Source organism: Nuphar pumila, chromosome 4 (genome assembly GCF_984573655.1).
Source record: "Nuphar pumila chromosome 4, dmNupPumi1.hap1.1, whole genome shotgun sequence".
Lineage (NCBI taxonomy): Eukaryota > Viridiplantae > Streptophyta > Magnoliopsida > Nymphaeales > Nymphaeaceae > Nuphar > Nuphar pumila.
The window spans coordinates 107,898,546-107,925,640 of record NC_143252.1 but is presented as its reverse complement, the minus strand read 5'-3'; the positions used below and the strand labels follow the sequence as shown (position 1 = coordinate 107,925,640).

The window sequence follows — 27,095 nt, the reverse complement described above, 5'->3', positions numbered from 1 at the left end:
ACTGTAATAGGATAGAACCTGGATTCAGATATTTCAACACGTGATTCCAAGAGTAATGCATCTCCAACCAACAATCAGCCATGCTTTGTACTTCAATAGCTGATGCTTTTAAAAATTTTTGATGACTTCATCTTTCTTTGGCTAAGTTACACTTGAATACATTTTTTTTTTACAAAAATTTGCTTGCATTATACCTTGACAAACATTATCCCACAATGCCAATAACAGAATTGCAGGTTAGTTTTGTAATGAAACAAGGTACAATAGAACAATAAGGAAACAAACACAATGCCAACAAAGGGCTTTAATAAACTCACTTAAAGTTGGTCACTAATGGACCAAATACAATCTCAAAAGAGATAAAAATACCAAACAGCACAAGAGGCATACAAGCCTATAAGATGGGAAAAAACTCTAGAGAAAACCCTCAAATGCTTCTAAAAGCATTGAAGAATAACAAGGGAGTGAGGCTCTATTTATAGAGCCTCACTCCAACACATGGGAGGCAGTCCAGCTCTTTGGACTGCCTTCCAACAATCATTATTATGACTGTTGGGTGGCAGTCCAACGTCTAGTTGGACTGCTGCCCAACAGTCATATTTTGACTGTTGTGCCTAAGCTGTATGACAGTTTATTTATTTATTATAATGTTAAATTACATTTCAGTCCCTAGTGGACTGTACTATATGATAAAAGACAAAAATACCCTTATTGGGTATTTGGATACAATTTTATTTTTAACAAGTTTCACATGAAAACCAACATATATCACTGTTTTGGCAGTAAGGCAACAAGTGGCTTGAGGGGAAATAAGTGGATCGCGTCTTTTGGAAAGCTTTTAAGGCCATAACTTTGTGAGCCATCTTCCTGTGGTAAAATTTACTGTTGAGCAAGACTGGGATCACTTTAGGTTATTGTTTCCTTGCTTTAATGCTGTTTGATTTTCAGATAACTGTGATAACTGTGCCTTCTAGGTAGTTAAGAAATAAATAAATTCCTACATCCCTCCAAACCTAACATCTCTTGAACTGTCTGCATTCGTACACTGTTAAGTGGATCCTGCTGTCTTTTACTGTCTGATGCATAATGTGACCTTTATCTGGGATATACCAGTCGATCTTTATGTGCTGCACTCCTTGGATCTTTTTGTTAAGTTTAATCCATGCTTTTGCTAATTTTGTTGAATATTTTGTTCAAGAAAGAACCTCTGTGTGACTTTTTGCTTATTCACTTGATATTTAGTGTGGACAAAATCAATCAATATTTTCACTATTTCATAACATAGTTCATCTATTTTTTCCCTTGCTTTGACTGTTTCATACCTTCTTCATACAGTAAAGAATTTTTTTTGGTTCTTTTTTAGGTTAAATGTATGCCTTCAATTCGACTGCAAAGGAAGAAGCATGCTTCTGAATTGAGCAGTTATCTGACTGAAAGGAAAGTCAATTCTCTTCCATCTATAAAGTATGCAAAGAAGGATGAGTATGTGGATCCATTATCTGTTGAGCGTCCACCTTATTACAGTTATGTGGATTCTACTTCTGGTGAGATTGAACCAGCATCGGGTGCGCGTGCAAGTATTCCTGGGCAGGAATACTGGCCTGAGGGTACAGTGAGCCGTGTAAGAGCTGCAAGGGCTCCTGAACCAACAGGCAATTCTGAAGGGGAGCCTTCATATGGAAAAAATCCTGGAAGTAGAAGGAAGAAGTTTAAGGAAAAGAATGGGGAAGCAGAACCTTCTGAGGAGAAAGTTGATTCAAGTGATCTGCCTGCTCTGGAAACTTCAGATATTGTTTCTGAAGACCCAAAGGACATGTCAACAGAATTTGTTGTTTATCAAACAGAAGAAGAGGAAGAAAAGAGTACTCCTTATGAGTTAGACAAGAGATACGGTCGTCCTCATCCATTAATTGACCCAGATAAGAAGAGACAAATAGAAGAACCTCTCACAAGTGAAGAGCTATGGTGGAATTGGCGAAAACCTAAGGAAATGTGGTCTAGGTGGCAGCGAAGGCGCCCTGATGTTGAAACAGTGGGTTCAGATCCATGAAATATTGCAACATTCTCCTTGAAAATGCATTTTTGAAATGCCATATCTATGAGATATATCTGCCTCAGTCTTTCTGCTGGTGCTTTGCCAATTGTGCTGCACTTCTTTTCCTCATCTTTGCTTTATAATATCATGGATTCTTGAGTCCAAACTATTGTGGATTTCATAAAGGACTGTTTAGCTCGTCTTTTTTTTCAGCAGCATTATTTTGGAGTTGCTGCTGATGTTTGGCATAAATAGAAACATTCATTTGTAGCACCTTGTTGTATCATATGATAAAGCTTCCTAAGCTTTTGCAGGTATTTACCAAGGCAATGGCAGAGATTGGGCAGATAAAGATTTATGGAGACACCCCAACACTCACAGAAACCTCTATCTATAGGGCAAGACGACATCTCTTCAAAGAAGAAAGGTCATAACTTTTAAAATTTGTTCATTATTAGATTGTTAGTCCTAGCTGTGACTACTTTCTTACTTTTGCATGTCTATATATATGTATGCGTGTGTGTGTGTGGAGATAGCTCAAATGCTGAAATGTAATATAGTTTTTCATGTCTCTTTTGTGCTACCCCTCATAAGTGTACATATCTCTATTTATAGGGGTACTTACTTATTTTTACTTCAGTTGTAAAGTCAACAAGTTTTGTCTTGTAGTGTAGCTAAGGGCATGTCCCTTTAAAGAGATGTATTCTTTTCATTGTTCTCAATGAAAGCCTTATTGTTGCTCTCTCATTTCTCTTCTCTTGTGCTCCATATCTTCTCTTTGCATTGATATGGTATCAGAGCCACATCATTGCAATAGAGATTAAAGCAATTTCAGAAGGCGATAAGGTTCAGATTCATCACTGCAAGATCATCGAGTTGCAGACTTGGGAGTCGCAGTGCTGACATCAGCAGTGAGGTCAGCACCTGGTTTGGAGAGCTTGGATCATCAAATTGATTTGGGGCTTTTGTAGCTTGTGATTTTAGAAATCTATCAAATCAAATTTGAGGTCTTTTGGGTAAGTATTGGAATTTCTGCGATCATTTTTCCAATATTTTCTGGATATTGTGGTGGTTTCTTGACCAGTTTGGGAAATCAATAGATTCTGCCTTGGTTTTTGGTTAAATAAGTATGGACTTGGATCTAATCTAGTTGTTTTTGGGATAGATGACTATGGAAACCTGTTTGATGAAGGTTTATTGAGTAGTTGATCATTTGTGTTGATTTTCTTGGGAGAATATAAGAGGCGGTAATCTGTTTTCATACTTTTCAATACAATCCGCTTGTAGGATTGTATTGGGTTGAGAATATTTGTTATCTTCTGCACTATTGATAGTTGTTGTAGCTGTTGAGAGTGATTTCTCACATGGTTACTTTGTTAATGTAGGTTTCTTGTGTTGGGACTAAGAATCGTCTGTCTAGTTTTTTTTGCCTATTGCTGAGCATTATTGTTACTGGACTTCATTAGGGTTATTGTTGACTAGATTACTGCCATTTACAACATATTATTCCTCTGTATTGCTGGGATTTCTCTTTTGTGCAGCATCATATTATTGTAGTTTGGAGGTTGGAGAAGTATGGAGAAGGAGTCAATCCATATTATTCCTATTAAGTTGGATAGAAGTTAGAACTAACTATGTATACTGGTCTGAGTATGTAAGAACAGTTGTCAAGGGACTTGGATATGGAGGATACCTGGATGGTTCAAAAGGGAAGCCCGAAAGTGATGATGAAGACTTTGATAAGACTTTTGATGAGTGAGATAAAGATAATGCTAAAGTTAAGTCCTGGCTTCTAAGCTCGTTGGAGCAAAATATTGCACTGAACATAGTGAAGATTGAAGAAGCTAGAGGATGTTGGGAGTATTTGAAGCAAGTTTATGAGCAGTGTAATTGGGCTCGCAGGTACCAACTATCTCAAGATCTTAAAACCTTGAGGCAGTAGGGTGAATCAATTCAGAAATTTTGTGCCAAATTTCAACAACTTTGGGATACCTTCACTCCTATGCTTCAAAATGTAAAATGTGCAAAGTTCAAGAAGTGTGGAGAAATGTAAGAAGCTTGAAGCATAAGCTAAAGATTAACAAGTTATAGATTTACTAATGGATATGCGTTCTGATTTTGGAATGGAATCCTGCATAGAGCTTCTTTTCCTACTCTTATCCAAACCATAGGAGAGTTGATGGCAAGCAGAAGATACTAAGAACAAGTCGCTTGGGTCACGCTTCACCGAGGAAACTGCACTTGTGACTTTTAGGCAACAGGGTGGTAGAAGAGGCAGAAGTGGTTGTAGATCTGGAAGTTTGAGAGGAGACATAAGCTCAGTTAGATGTCAGCATTACAAAGAGCTTGAACACATGAAGCATATATGTCCAGCTCTTAAGAAGAAGGCAAATGCCTTTGTTGCTTCTTCTGGGGAAGATGATGTGAAACCAAAAAGAGCGCAGATACCTAGTGGTTCTCAATCCTCTCCTTCTATTGTTGTTAGAGTGCATATGATGGTCAGACGTAGGATCTTGAGCACATTCAACAAGAGATTCAACAAATTATAGCTCAGTCAGCCATTGTTCCACTCTCCTCTGCTCATTCTTCTTCCTTTGGTATTGCCCTTGCTGGTATTCTGAATAGTTCCTTCGATTGACTAATAGATTTAGGGGCATCATGTCATATGACAACCCATGAATTCATTCTAGCAAATTGTGTTCCTTGTATTGGTTTTGTTCCTACTGCAGATGATTCTTTTAAACCAATTTCAAAAATTGGATCCATTACTCCTTTTTCTTATCCTGGGAGTATATTAAATATCTCTCAAGTTCGTCGTGTACCCTCTCTTGCTATGAACTTTATTTCAGTTGGCCAATTGACCAAACTAAATTGTTATGTCATTTTCTCTCCTCTTGGTTGTGTTGTGCAGGATCAACTATCAGGAGGAAGATTGTGATTGACCATAGAAGAGGCGGCCTCTATTATTTGGATCGGTTGGACATGGGGTTATAGAGAAGATCATAAAAGAGGAGGCCTCTATTACTTGGATTGGCTGGACATGGGGTTGTAGAGAAGATCAAAAGTTGTTAAATAATATGTAACATACTAGGCTAACTAGGAATTGTTTTTTTTCTTTTTAGTTTAGTTAGAATAGGATTTTTCTTCTTTTTATTTTGTACTTTTTTAGCCTTTTTGACTAGTCAATATTTGACTTAGTCAAAAAGTAAAAGAGTCGTTGAGCCGTTGGGAGCCCAACGACTCTCTTTTCTACCCTCTCTCAATGTAATATAAATAGGGGGCTTTGCCCCCTTACAATGTAAGTTTTTCTCAAGGGTGATTCCCATTCAATAATATATTTTTCCTTGCTTATTGTTGCATACCCTTTTTTGGGTATTTTGTATGAACCTTTGTAGTTCTTGTGAATGATCTTTCTTTGGTTGGAGCTATTTAAAGTTTCGATTGGTGATGATTTAAGAACTCATCTTCTTACATGGTATCAAAGCTTGGTGATCAAGCTAAGTTTATTTTTGGTGCATCGGGAAATGTGACATTCAAAGTTTGGAAAAGAAGTGTTCTTTTCAAGTGTATGTGAAATCGTGATCATGTAAAAAGCTTGGAGGAGCACTCTGTTAAAATATTATGTCTCTTTTAACTGTAAACTGAAATACCCATTAGGGGTATTTCAGTCTTTTTACTCAATAGGTGTCAGCCACCCTAATGGGCTAACATTTTTACTTTTTCTTTTTTTATTTACTTTTGCCTTTTACACCTTTTTCTTTTTACACTTTTTTTTTTCATTTTGACTGTTGTGAAAGGGACAACTCCATATAGTTGTTGGAGCTGCCCCAACAATCACAAATGTGACCGTTGGGTGCAGCTCCAACAGTCATATTGAGCTGCACCCTGTGGCTTCTTTTTGCATTATAAATAGACCTTAGTGGCCCTTGTAAACTCATCCTTTTTTGTGAGTGCATATGCAATAACAATGCTTTTGTAAAGCCCCTCTTGGGAACTTATGAATTGAAGTTCATTTTGTTTCATGCTTTTGTGCATGTGTATCCGTGCCTTCGTGCACTTGTGAGTGTTCTCCTTTGTGCCTTTGTGCACTCTTTGTATTTCTTGTATTGTGGTGTTACACACAATCTCTTTTTGTAGAGATTTTCACATGGTATCAGAGCAAGGTTGTTTGGAGAAAGAAATTGGTGTGATTCTTCTCAATATCAAGTGCCTCGGAAAACATGCCTTCAACTTTTTGGTGATTGGAGTGAAGACACTTCTTCATTCAATATTTTAGAAGATTACTACAACAAGAAAGATTTAAAATCTTATTGTGGTACATATTCTTTTCTTTCTTCTTTCCTCTCTAATGGGTGAGAAAGACTCCCATTTTCTCTTGGTTTCAAGCTAAATGGCTCAAATTATCACGTGTGGGCCGGAAATATGGAAGCTCACATCAAAGGGAAAGGGCTTTGGGGTTACATTCAAGGCTCGATTCCGGAACCGGAGCCTAAAATTACTTTGGTTAAAGAAGGGGAAATCAAAATCCTTGAGGGAGATGAAAAAACTAATGCTCTTGAGGAATATAGTAGGAAACATGAGAAATGAGAAATGAAGAATTTCAAGATCTTGTCTTGGATTTTCTCTTCCGTTGAGACAAGGATTAATGCCAACATTATAAAGTTTAAAAAGGCTTCTCAAGCGTGGGAGTATCTTGAGAAGATGTATACTTCTAGGGACTTGTCCCATAAGTATTATCTTCAAAAGAGAGCGTTAACTCTTGTTCAAGGTGATATGTCTATAAGAGAGTATTTTGCAGAACTCTCTTCAATTTGGGATGAGCTTGCCATGCTTGAACCCAAGTGGAGTGGAGAAGCCATAGAACTTCGTCATAAGCAATTAGAAGAAGACCGATTTTTCAATTTTTTGAATGGGCTAAGGCCCGAGTTTGATCAAATAAGATCTTCTCTCCTATCCTCTTTTACCTCTCCCTCTCTTGAAGATGTCTTAACTAAATTAAGTGGAGAGGAAACCCGTATGGGTATTAGCAAGCAAAATCCTAGTGTTCTTGCAATGTCCACAAATCAAGAAGAATGTGATGGTGGTAATGCCGTTTCTAGACCCGGTAATAATTTAAGAACATATAGACCTCCTCATTTTAAGAATCAAAATCAAGGTAATCAAGGAGGAAGAAGAGATTATAGCAAAATCTCATGTCACTTTTGCAAAGAACCGGGTCATATCAAACCGGTTTGCCCAAAGTGGAAGAAACTTCTAGCAATGGCAACTACATCTCAACCATCCAAAGAGAAATCTTCAAAAGAAGCTCTATCTCTCAATCAAATTCTGGAGGCTCTTCAACCTCTTCTAAAGGGAGCTATTTCCGGTGCCGCCGTATCTACCTCTTCTCCTCCAGGTAAAACTTCTTGGCTCTTAGATTCGGATGCATCCTTTCATATGACCCCAAACATTTCATCTCTCTCCGAGTATTCTAAAAATGTGTCACCTTCTTTTGTTTCAACCGCGGATGATACTTCTCTCGAAATTAAGGGAATTGAAAATTTTAAAACCCAAAACTTCTTTATTCCAAAAATTAGACTTATACCAAAATTAAATTTAAACTTGTTTCCGTTTCTCAACTCACGGACCTTGGGTGTAACATTCAATTCTCATCTAATAAATGTTTAATACAGGATCACCGGTCCGAGAGATCGATTGGGGAAGACTCTAGAAAAGGAGACTTGTACTATGTGGACTTTCTTCAAATTCCTAAAAACACCTTTTGTAATGTGGCCCAACATAAAGACATAAATGTTTGGCACAAGAGACTTGGTCATCTCAACATTACCAAGTTATCCTATCTACATTTTGTTAAAGATCTTTGTAAAAATACTTTCTCTTGTAACGATTGTATTCTTGGAAAAATGAGAAGTATACCTTTTGAACCAATAACTATGTTTAGTACTAAACCTTTTGAAATTATTCACTCAGATGTTTGGGGACCGACACCTGTCATATCCAAAGGTGGTTTTGCTTACTATGTGATTTTTGTGGATGATTTCTCACGATATTGTTGGATATATTTTCTCAAACATAAGCATGAAGTTTTTTCATGTTTTAAAACATATCATATGATGATAAAAAATCAATTTAATAGTAATTTAAAGATATTTAGGACCGATTCCGGAGGTGAATATCTCTCTAATGAGTTTAAGAAATATCTTGAGGATTGTGGCATTGTCCATCGAAGATCGTGTCCTAAGACCCCACAACAAAATGGTTTGGCCGAAAGAAAGCATAGGCATATCATTGAAACCAATAGAACCCTTCTCATTTCCCAAAATATTCCTAAAAATTTTTGGGCCGAAGTGGCTCTTGCTTCCGTCTATCTTATCAACCGACTTCCATCCAAAAATTTAGATAAAATTTCTCCCTTTGAGATTTTATATAAAAAAGAACCCGATTATAATAGGTTGAGAGTTTTTGGTTGTAAGTGCTTTGTTCTTACCGATAAAAATGATAAACTCTCACCAAAAGCCATTCCTTGTGCTTTCCTTGGCTATTCGGAAACTCAAAAAGGATTTCGATGTTATGACTCTAAGAATGATAAATTATATGTTTCAAGAAATGTAACTTTTTTGGAAAATAATAGTGGTTTTGAAAAAAATGAATCTCATTTAGAAAATGCCGATTACTCCTTTCTTTTTGACCTTTTATCTAAGGATGATGATATCTCTAGTGATGATGAATCAACATATAATAGTGAAAATGAAATGGTTGTGATCAACAATAACTGGAACCCTTCTACTCCTCAAGAAGAAAATGTATCTAGAGAACCCATCACTTATTCTCATAGAGATAGAAGCACCTTTAGGAGTGCTAATGAACTATATAGTGAACCTAGTGAGACTATTTTCACTCATGATTCTCATCCTAGGAGAACTGAAAGAACTAGAAGGACTCCCTCTAGATTCGTATCTTTTGATTCTTTCTCTCCTAAATATCGAGCTTGTTTGAGTGCCATTCACTCTTATTTTGAACCAAAAATTTTTGGAGAAGCCAAACAATGTACTGAATGGAGAGAAGCCATGGAGAGTGAACTCAAAACTCTTAAGAAAGCTAACACTTGGGAATTTCAATCTCTTCCCAATGACAAGAAAACTATAGGATGTCGATGAGTGTTCACGGTCAAGACTAATAGTGATGGTTCTCTTGAAAGGTATAAGGCTCGTCTTGTAGCTAAAGGGTACAGTCAAGAATATGGGATTGATTATGAAGAGACATTTGCTCCAGTAGCTCGTATGCTTACTGTCAGATGTTTTATCACCATTGCTTCAATTCGAAAATGGAATATTTACCAAATGGATGTCAAAAATGCCTTTTTAAATGGAGATCTTAATGAAGAAGTTTACATGGATGCTCCACCTGGTATGGAAATCCCTAAAAATAAAGTTCTTCGTCTTCGTAAAGCTCTTTATGGACTAAAACAAACACCCAAGGCTTGGCACGATAGGTTTAACAATGTAATGACTGAAAATGGTTTCACTTCATGCTATACTGACACTGCATTGTTTGTTAAGAAATCTGATGCGGCGATTGTTATATTATTGTTATATGTTGATGATATGTTAATAACAAATGATGATATCAAAGGAATCAAGAATATTAAATTTATTTTGACTTCAAGATTTGAAATGTCATACTTAGGATTTCTGACATATTTTTTGAGAATTGAGGTTGCCTATTCTCAGAGAGGCTATTTTTTGTCTCAAACTAAACTTGCTTGTGAGATTCTTGATAGATCAGGAATCACAGATGACAAGGTCTGCGAAACTCCTGAAATAGTAGGTTCAAAGATGAAGATTGATGATGGGATTCTCCTAAAAGATCCCACACCTTACCGGCAACTGGTTGGATCCCTAACGTATCTGAACATTACTAGGCCTGATATTTCTCATGCAGTACATGTTGCTAGTCAATTTCAACATGCACCTACTACAGTCCATATGAGCGTCATCCTTCGCATCATCAGATACATAAAGGGTACACTAAACAAGGGAGTATTTCTATCTTCTACGTCTGAATTAAGTTTAATTGCTTATACTGACTCTGATTGGGGAGGTAACACAAATAACCGTCACTCGACCATTGGTTTCTGTATTTTTTTAGGTGAATCATTAATCTCTTGGAGATGTAAGAAGCAACAAAAAGTATCACTTTCATCCACCGAAGCTGAGTATAGAGACATGGCATCTACTACCATGGAGATTGTTTGGATTCGCAACTTGTTGGAAGATATGAATATTCAAGTTCAAGGGCCCACAAAATTATGTTGTGATAATAAAAGTGCAATCTACATTGTCAAAAATCACACATTTCTTGAGCGCACGAAGCATATCGAGATGGACTGCCACTATGTTCGTGAAGAATATTTAAGAAAAACCATTGACCTTCCTTATGTTACATCAGAATATCAACTGACAGACTTCTTCACCAAGGCGTTGTGTTCTCCAAGATTTAACTTCCTTCTTGGCAAATTTCGGTCGTGATACCCTAAGTTTGAGGGGGAGTGTTAAAATATTATGTTTCTTTTAACTGTAAACTGAAATACCCATTAGGGGTATTTCAGTCCTTTTACTCAATAGGTGTCAGCCACCCTAATGGGCTAACATTTTTACTTTTTCTTTTTTTTATTTATTTTTGCCTTTTACACCTTTTTCTTTTTACACTTTTTTTTTTCTTTTTGACTGTTGTGAAAGGGACAACTCCATATAGCTGTTGGAGCTGCCCCAACAGTCACAAATGTGACCGTTGGGTGCAGCTCCAACAGTCATATTGAGCTGCACCCTATGGCTTCTTTTTTCATTATAAATAGGCCTTAGTGGCCCTTGTAAACTCATCCTTTTTTGTAAGTGCATATGCAATAACAATGCTTTTGTAAAGCCCCTCTTGGGAACTTATGAATTGAAGTTCATTTTGTTTCATGCTTTTGTGCATGTGTATCCGTGCCTTCGTGCACTTGTGAGTGTTCTCCTTTGTGCCTTTGTGCACTCTTTGTATTTCTTGTATTGTGGTGTTACACACAATCTCTTTTTGTAGAGATTTTCACACACTCATACTCATTATCGGTGGTGTACTCATTATCCTCTTTTTCATCTCTTCTCTTCTTCTTTTCTATTCTTCTTCATTCTTCCTTTTTCTTTATTTTCCTTCTCAAGCGTTGTAAAATGGATGACAATGATAATGTCACCATTAAACCCATAAAGCTCAATGACTCTAAGTATGTTACATGGGCTTCAATTATGAAGCACCTTATATGAGAAAAAGGGTTGTGGGGATTAGTTGATGGAACTGATTTGGAACCTAAACTAATCCTTACAAAGGTAGAAGGTGAGAAAGAAATACCTCTTACGGAGGTTGAGAAAAACAAAGCCATTACCACTTACGAAAAAAGGTGGAAGAAATGGAGAATGGGACATGCCAAGATTATGTCTTGGCTCATAAGTAGTGTCGATATCAAAAAATGTTCAAGTCTTGCAAAATTTGAACATGCAAACGATGATTGGGACTATCTTAAGAGAATGTATTCTCTTAAAGACATTGCACATGTGTGCAACTTACAAGACAAAGTTCGAAATATGGTTCAAGGAGACAAGAGCATTAGAGAGTACTATAATAGCTTGTCTAAATTATGAGAAGAGTTGGCTCTCCTTGAACTAAAATGACATTGTCCACAAAACATAAAACTCCGTCAAAACCAAATAAATACAGAGCATTTCTTTCAATTTATTAGTAGATTAAGATCAGAATTTGAATCAACCAAATTCATTCTTCTTCATCGAGGAAAGGTTCCTTCAATAGAAGACATAATAGAAGAATTAAGCATGGAAGAGAATAGGCTTAAGAAGAGAATCTCCCAAGCGTGATAATGACTCAGTTCTAGCAGTATCTAGATTGGGAAACCATTTTCGTACATACAAACCCCCACACTATAGGAGGACAAATGATGAGAAACAAGGAAATAAATTTGAAAAAAGGAAAGCCATTTGTTACTATTGCCGAAAACCGAGACATGTGAAAACTTATTGTCCAAAATTGAAGAAACCTTATGAAAAGAAGGTTGCCTCTGTCGGACCTCCACAAGAATCAAGTTAACTATCAATTGGAAGCATGTTCTTAACACAATTAGTGGAGACACTTCTGTAATGAAATATGCGGAAAAGCAAAGAGTGCACTAAGCACTTACAACATCTACTAATGAACAAACAAAGAAGGGCTAATACCCAAACCCACAAGAGACAACACAACATAAAAATATAAATGCCTCTTATTGAAAGAGAGAGAGCTCTCAAGAGTGAGGAATACAAGAGGGGTTCACCCCTATTTATACACAAGAGAAGGAGAGGGAGAGGGCCAAGAGGCCTTAAAAGGAGAGCCACCTAGGTGGCTCCCCATGTAGTCGTTGGGAGCCCCCAACGGTCACAAATGTGACCGTTGGGGGCCCCATCGACTACATGGTGGGGCCCCTTTTGTGTGAGCAAAAAACAAAAAACAAAAAATAGATTTTACAAAAAATAAAGAGAAAAATAAAATAAGAAAAACAAGTACCCCTATCGGGTACTTGTGAAATGACAAAAATACCCCTATCGGGTATTATATATATATATATATATGAATTACATATATTTTAACACCCTCCCTCAAGCTTTACGGGGATATAACCGAAAGCTTGTTAAGGAGAAACAAAAACCGAGGAGCCGCAAGAGCCTTAGTGAAGAAGTCCGCGAACTGGTACTCTGATGTGACGTAAGGCAGTGCTATAGTTCCTCTTAGGTATTCATCCCGAACGTAATGGCAGTCCATCTCAATATGTTTAGTACGCTCATGGAAGGTGTGATTGCTTGCAATATAGATTGCGCTTTTGTTGTCACAACACATCTTCGAAGGAGTAGAGATGACAATGCCCATATCACTGAGGAGGCTTCTTAGCCACACAAGTTCCATGGTTGTAGTGGCCATAGCACGATATTTTGCTTCCGTCGAGGACAATGATACTTTGTGTTGCTTCTTGCATCTCCACGAAATCATAGTCACCTAAGAAAACACAAAAACCGGTAGTTGAGACTCGGTCATTGGGATTTCCTCCCCAATCTGCATCAGTATAAGCAATTAAGTCAAGTGACGAGGCAGAAGAAAGAAAAACTCCCTTAGTTATGGTATTTTTGATATATCTGACGATCCTTAAGACTGCACTCATGTGCACAGTTGTAGTTGCATGTTGAAACTGACTGACAGAGTGGACGGCATGAGCTATGTCTGGCCGTGTGATGGATAAGTAGGTTAGAGACCCAACAAGTTGCCGGTAGGGAGTAGGATCCTCGAGAGGTGTTCCATCTTCCAACCTTAATTTTGCATTGATGACTTCTGGGGTTTCTGTCTTCTTATCATCGGAGATACACGATTTGGAACAGATGTCAGCAGCAAGTTTCATCTGAGAGAGAATGTACCCTCGAGGAGAGTACGCCACTTCAATTCCTAAAAAATATCTTAAGAAACCAAGGTCAGACATATCAAAATTTTCTTTCAAAACCTTTTTAATATCCTTAATGCCTTGCTCATCACTTCCTGTGATGATCATATCATCAACATAAAGTAGTAAAATAACTACTGAAGACCCTGCACTTTTCATAAATAAAGCAGTGTCAGTATAACATGAACGAAAATTTAAACTTGTCATTACATTACTAAATCTATCATGCCAAGCCTTTGGAGCTTGTTTTAAACCATATAATGCCTTTTTAAGTTTAAGAATTTTATTTTTACCAATACATACTCCTGGTGGGGGATCCATGTAAACTTCTTCATTTAATTCGCCATTTAGAAATGCATTCTTAACATCGAGTTGATAGATAGGCCATTTCTTCACAGACGCAATAGCAATAAGAGTCCTAACACTAGTCATTCTAGCAACAGGTGCGAAGGTTTCTTCATAATCTATACCATATTCCTGAGCATATCCTTTAGCTACTAACCGTGGTTTATAACGTTCTAATGAACCATCACTCTTGGTTTTAATTTTGAAGACCCATCTACATCCTATAGATTTGTTTCCAATGGGTAACGAAGTTATTTCCCAAGTTTTAGCTTTTTCAAGGGCACTAAGCTCTAAGTTCATGGCTTCAACCCATTGGGGAATATTTTTGGCCTCATTATAGTGTGAAGGTTCATGAAATGAATGCAACGCAATTAGACATGCTCTATATCTAGGAGTTAGGGACTCATAGGAAACAAACCTATTTGGAGGATTGGAGATCCGACTGGATCTCCTTAAAGATGTTTCTTCAATGTCGGATCCTTGAGAGTATTTTTGTAAGGCACTTATCTGAGTTTGTTGACCACGCCTAACATATGTTTGGATTGGTCTATTATTCTCATCTATAGCATTATCAAGAGGAATTTCCTCTAGGTCATTCAAAGACTCATTAGAGATTTCCTCTTCTTGAGGAGTCTCATCTTCTTGAGATAGAAGATCAAATAAAAAAGTATATTCACTTTCGTCAATATCTTTAGTTTTCACAAAACCATTTTCATTTTCCAAAAATGTTACATCTTTGGATATATAGAGTTTGTTATTTTTCAAGTCAAAACATCTAAAACCCTTTTGATTTTCTCCATAACCCAAGAAAACGCATTCAATAGCTTTAGGAGATAATTTGTCCCGTTTATGATTAAGGACAAAACATTTACATCCAAAAACTCTTAATCTATTGAAGTCTGGTGTTCTTTCAAATAGTTTTTCGTATGGAGATGTATTTTGTAAGGAAGAAGATATCATTCTATTTATTAAATAAGTTGAGGTTAAGGCCGCTTCGGCCCAAAAATTCCTTGGAATTTCTTTGGAAATAAGGAGTGTCCTAGTGGTTTCCATGATATGTCTATGCTTTCTTTCGGCCAAGCCGTTTTGTTGGGGAGTCCTAGAACACGATCTTTGATGACAAATTCGATTTACTTCTAAATAGTTTTGAAATTCATTTGATAAATATTCTCCACCCGAATCGGATCTAAGAGTACAGATATTACTTGAAAATTGATTTTTAACTATCATATGAAATTTTTTGAAAAAATCAAAGACTTCGGATTTTAAATTGAGAAAGTAGATCCATACATACCTAGTGTAGTCATCGATGAAAGTGACATAATAGGAGTACCCTCATTTAGACATGACGGGGGAAGAACCCCAAACATCCGAATGGACTAACTCAAAAGGTCTTTTGGACACAAAAGTTCGGTTTGGAAAAGGAGTATATTTCATTTTGCCAAAAATACAATTCTTACAAACAAAATGTTTCTCATTACAAAATTTCTTTCCAAATGGAAAGGAGTACATTTTTTAGAAACTTGGATGTCCAAGTCTTTGATGCCAAATATCAATATTTTTATCTTGGACATGGTTACAAAAAGAGTCAATGGGGAGTTTCAAGTTGCTCATGTAATAGAGATCTCCCCTTCTATGGCCTTGCCCAATCAGCTTCCCGGACCGGAGATCCTGTATAGAGCAATCCTTAGTTGAGAAGGAGATTTTACATCCATGATCGCATATTTGAGCAACAGAGAGGAGATTTAAATTAAGTTGAGGTACAACTCTCACGTTTGGCACAAAGAAGTCTTTTGAAAAGTTTAAGGTTCCAAAAATTTTTACTTGTAAAGATGTACCATCGGCAGTTGAAACATAGGAGTTTTTATAATTATTACATAAATCGGAAAGCTCATTTTCAAGGGGGGTCATATGAAAGGAAGCTCCAGAGTCAAGGATCCAAGACGACATACCTGGAGGAGAGGAGGAAGCTACGGCGGCACCCGAAGTTGATGGAATCTTGAGTAGAGTTTGTAGTGCCTCCGATAGTTGAGCAAGAGAAAAAGAGTCCGTTCCTTTGATTGCTTCCTCTTTCTTTTGATTAGCTTCTTCAACGGAAGCAACTTTATTTTTTGGTGCTTCATTCAACTTAGGGCAATTAGGTCTTATATGACCCGGTTCTTGACAATGATGGCAAATGGCTTTTCTATAGTTGCCATTATAGTTATTTTGCCTTCCAAAATGTGGAGGTTTGTAGGTTTTCATATGGTTGCCGGGTTTTGATACGGCCAAGACATCATTTCCTCCTTTAATCATGCCAAGACGGGTTTCTTCTTGGCATATTTCGGCTATGGCATCTTCCAAGGGAAGAGGCTTTGATCTATGTAGGAGGGAGGATCTAACTTGTTCATATTCGGGCCTAAGCCCATGTAAAAATTGGAAAAAGTGTTCTTTTTCCATTTGTTCTCTCCTTAATTCCACATCTATACTAGAAACCCATTTTGGTTCTAGTAAGGATAGCTCATCCCATAGAGGGCCAAGAGTGCTAAAGTAGTCCCTAACACTCATTTCTCCTTGCTTGATAGTCCGGATTTTTTCTTGAAGAAAGAATTGACGAGCAAGGTCTTTTTGTGTAAACATACCTTTCATGAAGAACCATGCTTCATTTGCCATCTGAAATTTGGCAATGTTGGCGCAAATCTTGAGCTCCACATTGTTCATGAACCAAGCAAGAATCTTGGCATGCTTACTTTTCCAATCTTCTATTTTAGATTGGTGATCTTCAATGGCCTTCATGCGGGCATCTCCTTCAAGAGCTTTTTCTTGATCGCCTTCCATCTTAGTTAGTTGGAGTTGTGGTTCCGGAATGGTGCCCATAACGTATCCCCAAAGCTTTTTCCCTTTGAGGTTGTTTTCCATGGCGGCGGCCCACATCATGTAGTTGGAGCCATTGAGCTTGAAGGAGAGATCAATCTTTTGTTCTCCTTCCATAATAACCACTCACAAGAGGATACCAAGGAGAGAGAGAAACAAAAAAACAAATATAGCTACACCACTAGCTATATTAAGAAGAAGAGCATACACAAGGCTCTGATACCATGTAATGAAATATGCGGAAAAACAAAGAGTGCACTAAGCACTTACAACATCTACTAATGAACAAACAAAGAAGGGCTAATACCCAAACCCACAAGAGACAACACAACATAAAAATATAAATGCCTCTTATTGAAAGAGAGAGAGCTCTCAAGAGTGAGGAATACAAGAGGGGTTCACCCCTATTTATACACAAGAGAAGGAGAGGGAGAGGGCCAAGAGGCCTTAAAAGGAGAGCCACCTAGGGGGCTCCCCATGTAGTCGTTGGGAGCCCCCAACGGTCACAAATGTGACCGTTGGGGGCCCCATCGACTACATGGTGGGGCCCCTTTTGTGTGAGCAAAAAACAAAAAATAAAAAATAGATTTTACAAAAAATAAAGAGAAAAATAAAATAAGAAAAACAAGTACCCCTATCGGGTACTTGTGAAATGACAAAAATACCCCTATCAGGTATTATATATATATATATAAATATATATATATATATATATATATATATATATATATATATATATATATATATATATATATGAATTACATATATTTTAACAACTTCAACCACTACTCAAAGGCGCATCTTCATCCACTGAAGCTGCAGTCTCTTCCGTTGGCATCTCTGATCCTAGTAAATCTCTTTGGCTTCTTAACTCAGGTGCTTCTTTTCATATGATACCAAACATTGATATGTTATCTGAATGTCATAACTCAAATGGGTCAAATGTTTTACCGTTGATGGAACATCTCTTGAAATCAAAAGTATGAGAAATTTTGAAAATATTTATCAAAACTCAAATAGATTTTGTATTCTACAAATTAGATATATTCTTAAACTTAACCTAAATCTTTTATCTGTCTCTCAATTATCTTACCATGGATGTAATGTTTCCTTCTCCTCTCGTGGTTGTCGAGTGCAAGATCACCAGTCAGGGAAGCTGCTTGAGGAAGGCCATAAAGAAAGAGGCTTGTACTATATGGATTTTTTGGAAATACCCAAAAATACATTATGTTGTAATGTCTAGAAAATGAATTTGGATTTATGGCACAAGAGACTTGGCCATCCTAGTGTATCCAAGATCCAGTTTTTTTTCAAAGATGATTTTTTTGTAATTTTGAAACCTTTATATGTGAAAAATGTATTCTTGAAAAAATGAAGAGATTACCTTTTCAAGAAAGAACCTTTGTTTCTTCTCGACCACTTGAGTTAGTACATTCGGATGTGTGGAGACCCGCACCTGTTTTATCAGAAGGTGGTTTTATGTATTGTGTAATTTTCGTAGATGACTTTACAAGACATAGTTAGATCTATTTTCTTAAGCATAAATCCGAAGTTTTCTCATATTTTCAAATATTTCATAATCTAGTCAAAAATCAATTTAAGAATGATATTTCAATCTTTTGCACCGATTCATGGGGAGAGTTTTTATCAAAAGAATTTAAAGATTATTTGAATCTATATGGTATTACACGCAAAGATCATGTCCCTATACTCCTCAACACAATGGTTTAGCAGAAAGAAAGCATAGCCATATTATAGAAACAAAAAGAACTTTACTCATTACACATCAAGTACCAAAGACTTTTTGGGCCGAATTCACTCTAACTACAGTTTATCTTATTAACAGAATGCCATCCTCTTCATTAAACAATATATCTCTTGTTGAAAAACTTTTAAAGCAAATTCCGGATTATTCTAGGTTAAGGGTTTTTTGCTGCAAATATTTTGTTTTTTCTGACAAAAATGACAAACTCTCTCCTCGTGCTATTCCTTGTGTTTTTTTAGGATATGCAAATAACCAAAAAGGCTATAGATGCTTTGACCTTAAAACTAAAAAGTTATATGTATCAAGGAATGTATCCTTCTTAGAAAAGGAAAGTTTTTTTGAGAGTGAGATATAACGCCCTGAAATTTAACCCATTTTTTTTGAAATTATTTATTTATTTATTTTTCTGAAAGTAGTCTGGCTAAGGCGCTTGCTTCATGACATGGGTGTGAGAGTACAGGAGCATCGCGACTATGCTGCAACAACAAAAGTTCTATTTATATTGCCAGCAACCAGACATTCCATGAACGGACCAAACATATTTGAGATGGATTGTCACTACGTACGAGAAAAATTTCTATACGTCTCTATTGATCTTCCCTATGTTTCTTCAGAATATCAACTGACAGATATCTTTACCAAACCTCTCGTTGCTCCTCGATTTCACTTTCTCTTGGACAAACTTTCGGTTATTCAACCGTAAGTTTGAGGGAGAGTGTTAAATAATATGTAATATCCTAGGCTAACTAAGAATTGTTTTTTTTTTAGTTTAGTTAGAATAGGATTTTTCTTCTTTTTATTTTGTACTTTTTAGCCCTTTTGACTAATCAACATTTGACTTAGTCAAAAAGTAAAAGAGTCGTTAGGCCATTGGGAGTCCAACGACTCTCTCTTCTACCCTCTCTCAATATAATATAAATAGAGGGCTTTGCCCCCTTACAATGTAAGCTTTTCTCAAGGGTGATTCTCTTTCAATAATATATTTTTTATTTCTTATCGTTGTATATCCTTTTTTGGGTATTTTGTATGAACCTTTGTGGTTCTTGTAAATGATCTTTCTCAACACTTTGGTTGGAGCTATTTGAAGTTTCGATTGGTGATGATCGAAGAACTCATCTTCTTACAAAAGTCAGTCTAGGAGCTACAATTTTGGATGATTCTATGCTTTAGCATTTGCGGCTTGGGCATATATCTAGTTCTAGACTTCAGTATCTTGTATCTTCAAATAGCTTGAAAGGTTTCAAAGTGTTTTTTTTAAATATGTCAAAAATTGTGAAAGTTGCAAGTTGACTAAGAGTCATGCTTTACCTTTTGGGCCTAGGGCAGTAGAGTCAGTTTATCCTTTTTATCTTGTTCACTAAGATGTTTGGGGGCCATCTCCAGAGTTGTCAAAGAGGGGATTTAGTTTGGTACTTTCATTGATGATTATACTAGATACACCTTTTTTTGGATTTATAACCCGAAGAAACTACACCTGACACGAAGACCTGGTCACGCTGGCTCAGCCTGCCATGTCTACGGTCGTCGTGCTGGTAGCGTAAAACTCCGAGGCTTGGACCCCTACCCCCGGGGCCTATGCTGCGCATCATAGTTTGAAAACTCGCTGGGTTAACCCGGTGACTCGGCCTGAATTGTCCAAGTACCGGGTCAAAATCCAGTACAACTCGTCTGTGTACAAAACTCGGCGGAGTCATGGGCTGACTTGGCCGAGTCAGCCGAGTTTTAGCATGACTCAGTCGAGTTTGGCCATGACTCAGCCTAGTCGCATATATATATATATACATATATTATATATTATAAATATAATTACATATATTATATGAAATATAATATAAATATTATGTATATTATATATAAAAATGTAGTTCTACATGCATTAATAATATTATACATTAAAATATTATAAAAAATATCATATAATGCATATTATATATAATATATTGATAACATATTATAAAATATACCTATGTCACAGGTGCGGGTGCGGCGATACGACACTTTAAAAAAACTTGGGTGGGTGGGGTGGGGGTGCGAGAGGGTATATATATAATTTTTAACAGTTAACAGTAATACTAATGAAATAAAAAACAATTATCATATCATCAATTCATCATGCATGCAATAAATCAATTCTATTCTTCATCATACAAACTAACACCACGATTAAATCAACTTAAATATATTATGAAAACAATCAAACAAAGTAAAGCAGAAAAGAAGTAAATTATTAGGTATACTAATAAAAGAAGCAAACAATGCATAATTAGACACCAAAAGTATATCCTATACAATGTATATGATGATGAGGTAATGATCCTAATAATTTTTTGTTTTATCATCAAATTCATCATAAGAAGAGTAGACTCAGATAAGTCCATGTTTGTAATATTGAAATCATGTTCTCCTTCTAAGTCACACTCTTCTGGGTTTATATCTCAAAATTTGGATGATCCTTATCTGCATTACAAACTTAATTTGAAAATGTTAAATATTTTTATATTTAAATGAAAAAACTAAGAAATAGTCAAATAACTAAAAGAGCAATTAATACTTGTATTTCTTATTGGTTCGCGAAAGTAATCGAAGATTAGAATGAACATAGACTAAATCGTCTACACACTTGCTAGCGAGTTTGTTTATCTTCATGTTGTGGATTTGAGCATATGTGCTCAAATTTCTTTCACAAGATGAGCTAGTAGGCTGGGATAGTAATCTCAATGAAATACGTTGGAGAAGAGGTGCTTTTGATCCATATCTTGACCACCATGTGATAGGATCTATATTCTCCTCCTCTCTCGCTATTAATGCTTGTCCATATAACCTCGAAGATGAAAAATTTTCAAACTCTTGTGTGACTTGATTTAGAATATGTGATTCTCGATAAAGTCTTTCCATACACATATTTCTATACCTTGATAGCTCTGGGTCTAAATTTGGAGGGACACGACTAACACCACCTTCTTGCCACTTCTTTATATAATATTTGGGATTGAGAGAATATGCTATGCAATGCAAAGGAGTGTTGCTCTTATCCCATCTTCTAACTAAAATTGAATGAATATGGTTAAAAAATTCTGAATCATCCAATGCAAGATTTTTTCCTCATGCTTGAAAACTACATCTTGTATTTTTTCAATCATATTATCCCATATTTCATAAATTTTGTGAAGCATGGACTCATCTTTATGAACTTCTCTCAACATTTCACAAATAGGTTGCGTAAACTTAAGGAAGCATACCATTCTATCCCAAAACTCATCATCAATAATGAATTTCTTAATTTTTTGATCATTGACAACAGTATCAACACGATAAAATGTCCAATTCTAATTAGTCACCATGTTAACCAAAGCATTCTCGACTTCCTTAATTCTTTTCACTATCATAATGATGGACGCAAAACGTGTTTTAACAACCTTCAACAATTTCAGATTACAATGTCTATTAAATATGACATTAACATAATGGTAGTTGATAATAAAATTCTTAATGCTTTTGACATTTTTTTATATTCCTCAATCCATGAACATAGAGCATATGCTTGTGAATTTTTTTCTTCTTTGGGCTTGCAGATGCTCTTGAAGGTCAGATTCAAGCTGTGTGTTACACATGGAGTTCAAAAAGTATGTGGATACTCACTCTTCAAACTCAATGCCGCACTTTTATAAATTGGAGCATTGTTTGTGATGATTGCATTACTTTCTGATCACCCACTTCTTTTATTACTTCTATAAACAACCCCTTCAAATACTCAACATTTTTATATTGCCCAGATGCATCAACTACTTTCAAGAATACTGGGTCACTAAGCGAAGAAGCAATGAAATTAATCAGTGGACGCCTTTGAATATCTGTCCACCCATCAGAAACAATGAAAACTCCATTTTGTTCTCATGAAAATTTTTTAATCTCTAACAATCTCTCAACATTTGCCCTCTCTTCTACAAGAATTGTCGTTCATAGTTTTTTTGAGTTTGGAAGTATATAGCCACTCAAGTTACAAATTGCTAGTGAATTAACTAAATTCTTTCAATAAGGATTTTTAGTTGCATTAAATGGAAGTGAATTAGAATAAAAATACCTACCTACTTTGCTATCCATCTCCTTCCTTCCATATATATTGAATGATTATTGTACCGTTCCTCTTCCTGTACCTCCTGTATCCACCTTTTTTTTCATCTTCTTGGTGGCTTAAAAATTGTACACTAATTGCACAAGAATCACTCATTGTCTTCCTCTTCTCATGTTCATCTTGTATTTTTTGTATTATCTTCGCATTGCCTCATCAACTCTTTTACATCCTGAAATGCCATGTCCTAATATCTTCAACAAATGAGCCTTAACTCTTATGTAAGACCCAGCATAATCTCTCTTACAAAGCTTGCATCAAAATCTCTTATTTTCACCACCTCCTTCAGCTTTTTCAAGCTTATCCACATGTGCCCATAGTGGTCTTCCATCATCTCATGATGCAACTAACAAACTTGAATCAACACTCCCACTATCACTACTAGCAACAATAATAGCAGAACTTACATTTGGGGATGAGGATGGCACAAGTCTTTTCTTTTTATCCATAATTTTTGTTCTTAAAACAAAAAAATATTATATTAAAATAAAATTCATATCAGAAGGGCTGAATTCGAAAGCCTAGGGATGGGAGCCAAACCCAACTCATAACTCACCTCTGCAGGGCTGGGTTCCACAGTGAGCAGAACCTAGCTTGCTGGGTTGGGTTTGTCGGTGCAAAACCCAACCTTGTAGGGCTGGGTTGCCGACTTGCGCAAAACCCAGAGAGAGAGAGAGCGAGAGAGAGAGAGAGAGAGAGAGAGAGAGAGAGAGAGAGAGACCTTGCACGTGTAGTTGTCGGATGCAGTCACCTGAGGAGAAGAGGAGTAGGAGAGGACTCAGAGGAGAAGGGGGGGGTGTAAATTTTTTGCCCTAATCCCCCACCCAACCCCTGTCATCATATTTTTTTTAAGACCAGATTTGGACATTTATAACCCTAGGTGTGTTGACTGCACCGGGTGCCGCTCATGCACCTTCACCCGAGTCGCGTCGCTTCGATGTGGGTGTGACACCTTGTTGGCCGAATCCCTGTGATAGAAATATACATAGTATATATATATATTTTATATAAAATATAAACTTAACATGACCCAACAAAGTTATTGAGTTGACCTGGCCGAGTCACGAGTCACCGGGTTTTAAAACCATGCTATGCATTGGCTTGCGCAGAGGGGCGAGGGCCATGGGAATCAAACCTTGACTGCCCCTCTAGCAGCCAAGTTCCCACCCCACTACGCCAAACCCCCTTGGAGCAAGTACTAGATACACTTGGATTTACTTTATAAAGAATATAAGTGAACTTTTTTATTTATTCAGAAAATTTTGTGTGATGATTGAAGCTCAATTCTCATCAAGACTTAAAATTCTCCACTCATATTCAGGAAGAGAATATATTAGTCACATGTTTGAAATTTCTTATAGAAAAGGGCATAGTACATCAAAAGTCATGTCCTTACATTCAAGAGCAAAATAGTGTTGTTGAAAGGAAAAACAGGCATATGCTTGAGACTACTAGAGCTCTTTTGTTTGCTAGTCGTATACCTAATGTACATTGGGGAGATGCTACTTGTATAGCGGTATATCAAATAAATTGTATGCCTTCAGGTGTGCTAAAAGTTATATCTCCATTCCAAAAATTGTGTGGAGTTTCTCCTAACTATGACATGATAAAAGTCTTTGGTTATACATGCTATATAATGTTGCCTGAAAGATTTAAAGATAAACTCTCTCCTAGAGCTATGAAATGTTGGTTCTTGGGTTTCTCTGACGGATAAAAAGGATACAAGTGTTATTAAGAAAATCTGGATTTCTAGACATGTTGAGTTTTTGGAACATGTTCTATATTTTGACTAGGTTGGAGATAGGAGGAAAAGCAAGAAAGATATATCCTTTTTGATGTCTTATCCTGAGAAAGAAGGCAGGGAGGTAATAATGGATCCCTAGGATAATAATAAAGTGCCACTTGACAGATTTGAACAAATCTATCAAAGGAGATAAGGAGTTGTGATTGTACCCTTTTTAAAGAGAGTAGAGCAAGAAGAGGTTGAATCTTCATAGGCCAATCCTGATCTCCTTCCAGTTGATTCTGATAATGCAGCTCAAGTTACTCTCTCTCTTATTCCTGAGTTACATTGTAGTTCTCGTGTTTATGTTCTTCCCACTTGATTTGTTTCATATGAGTATTTTTCTTCAAAACATCATGCATTCTTAGCCTTAATCCATTCTTATGATTATTAAAATTGTATATATATATCTATATATGTGGTGTATATATATATATAATATATATATAATATATAGGTATATATGTGTACATACCAATGTATGTACATGTATTATATACATATATACATATGTATATATATATATGTGTGTATATATATGTATTATATATGTATTTATATATTTTTTCTTTTATTCTTTTTATTTTCTTTTTGTCTAGTTCTATTTGAACTAGATTCAAACTAAACAACACATTGTTGACTAGTTTGATAGCCATTGGAGCTATTCCAATGGCTACAAATAGAGCCGTTGGACTAGCTCCAACGACTCTATTTGAGACTCTCCTTTCAATTCCCTCTTGTATATGAATAAGGGTGATCCCCCTCATCTTGTAACAATGCTTCTTGCATTTTGTTGAATGAATAAAATATTTATTTTATATGAGTCTTCTTGTGTATTCCCTTTTGTGGGCTTTATTGGTGTGCCCTTAGTGGACCACTTGGATCTTTGGTGGACACTTTTGTTCTCGATTGAAGGCTCTTGATTCATTATAATGATAAGTTCAATTATGCAGAGGTAACTTCAAAGGAAGAATGGCAAAGGGCAATGACTGAAGAGTTGGATAGTTGGATGCTTTGGAAAGAATGCAAACTTGGGAACCGGTGAAATTACTGCATGGAAAGAATGTAGTAGGGTGCAAATGCGTTTACAAAACTAAGACTAAGGCAGATGGCTCAGTGGAAAGATATAAAGCCAAATTAGTTGCCAAGCACTACAGTCAACAATATGGTATAAACTATGCATAACTATGTCACACAGACTCTTCTAACAGGGCACCGCACCCGCACCCAGGCAGGTGCGACACTTGGACACAACTTCCTTTGTGTTAGGTGAAGTCAACCATATTGAGGTCCATTTCTATCCAAAAGTAGATTCAGTTAACCCTAATCAAGTCCATTTATATATATATATATTACATCAATACCCGATGGGGGTATTTTTGTAATTTCACATAGTTGTTTTAGAAAACAACTATTTTCGAGTTTTGATAAAATGTAATTTTATTTTTTATTTTTTAATTCTTTTTTTATTTCTTTTGAGGACTAAAAGGGGCTCCAACCTTAGAGTCGTTGGAGCCTTCAACGGTCACAAATGTGACCGTTGGGGGCTCCCAACGACTCTATGGGAGCCCCCTTTTGGGCTCTCCTTTTGAGGCCTTTTGGCCATCCTTTCTCTCCTCTCCCTCTTGTATAAATAGGGGTGAACCCCTTGTATATTTCTTGTTCTTGAGAGCTCTCTCTCTTTCAATAAGAGGCTTTTTATATTGTTGCCTTCTTAAAAGCTTGTGCTTGTATTGTCCCTTAGTGAATTTGTGATATTGTCTCTTTTATTCATTATTGTAAGTGCTTATAAGCACTCTTTATATTTCCGCAATATCTCATTACATGGTATCAAAGCCACTCGATTCTTGAAGGAAAGGTGTGGTTCGTGTATTTCATATTTGGTGGATCTCTTCTCACTTCTTGGCAACATCATGGAGGCAAAGATTGACCTATCCTTCAAGCTCAATGGAAAGAATTATATGATGTGGGCATCGGCAATGGAAAATAATCTCAAAGGAAAGAAACTTTGAGGTTATGTCATGGGTACCGTTCCGGAACCTAAGCTTATGCTCACAAAGGACGAAGAAGGTCAAGAAAAGGTTCTTGAAGGGGATGCTCGCCTCAAGGCCATTGAAAATCATCAAAAAGAGGTGGAAGATTGGGAAAGCAATCACGCAAAAATCCTTGCGTGGTTTATGAACAATGTTGAGCTTAAGGTATGTGCTAATATAGCTAAATTTCGTAGAGCCAATGAGACTTGTGTGAAAATGTCTATGATAAGACAATACGCATACGAGCATAAATAATATAGAAAATATGTGCACGAAGGCACTCTCACAACACTTGAACAAAGTATGCAAAAGCGTAAAAATAATAAACATGCACAATGGCATGTATTTCATAGAAAGAACGGAATGCTTGAGACTCTCAAGCTTGAGAAATACAAGGGGGGAACACCCCTATTTATACAAATGCAGGAAGGTGCAAAGGGGGGCTCCCAAAGGAGTCGTTGGGAGCCCCCAACGGTCACATTTGTGATCGTTGGGGGCCCCCAACGACTCTATTGGGGGACCCCCAATGCACATTGAATAATGTGAAAAAATAAAAAGAAAAAAAAAGAATTACAAAAATAAAAATAAAAAGAAAGTTACAACATATTCCAAAAGGGAATATGCGCAAAACAGGAAATGACGA

At 36.5% G+C, this 27,095-nt stretch overlaps 1 protein-coding gene across 1 annotated transcript in view; it reads left to right on the top strand.

The window, feature by feature from the left end:
* The window catches only part of PTAC12 (plastid transcriptionally active 12), a 91,972-nt gene that overhangs the window by 31,992 nt on the left and 32,885 nt on the right, over nt 1–27,095 (top strand). Inside the window, exons 2-3 of the mRNA XM_090003171.1 lie at nt 1,364–2,032; nt 2,350–2,462. Coding sequence (XP_089859297.1) covers nt 1,364–2,032; nt 2,350–2,462 — 782 coding nt within the window. The remainder of the gene's footprint in view (nt 1–1,363; nt 2,033–2,349; nt 2,463–27,095) is intronic.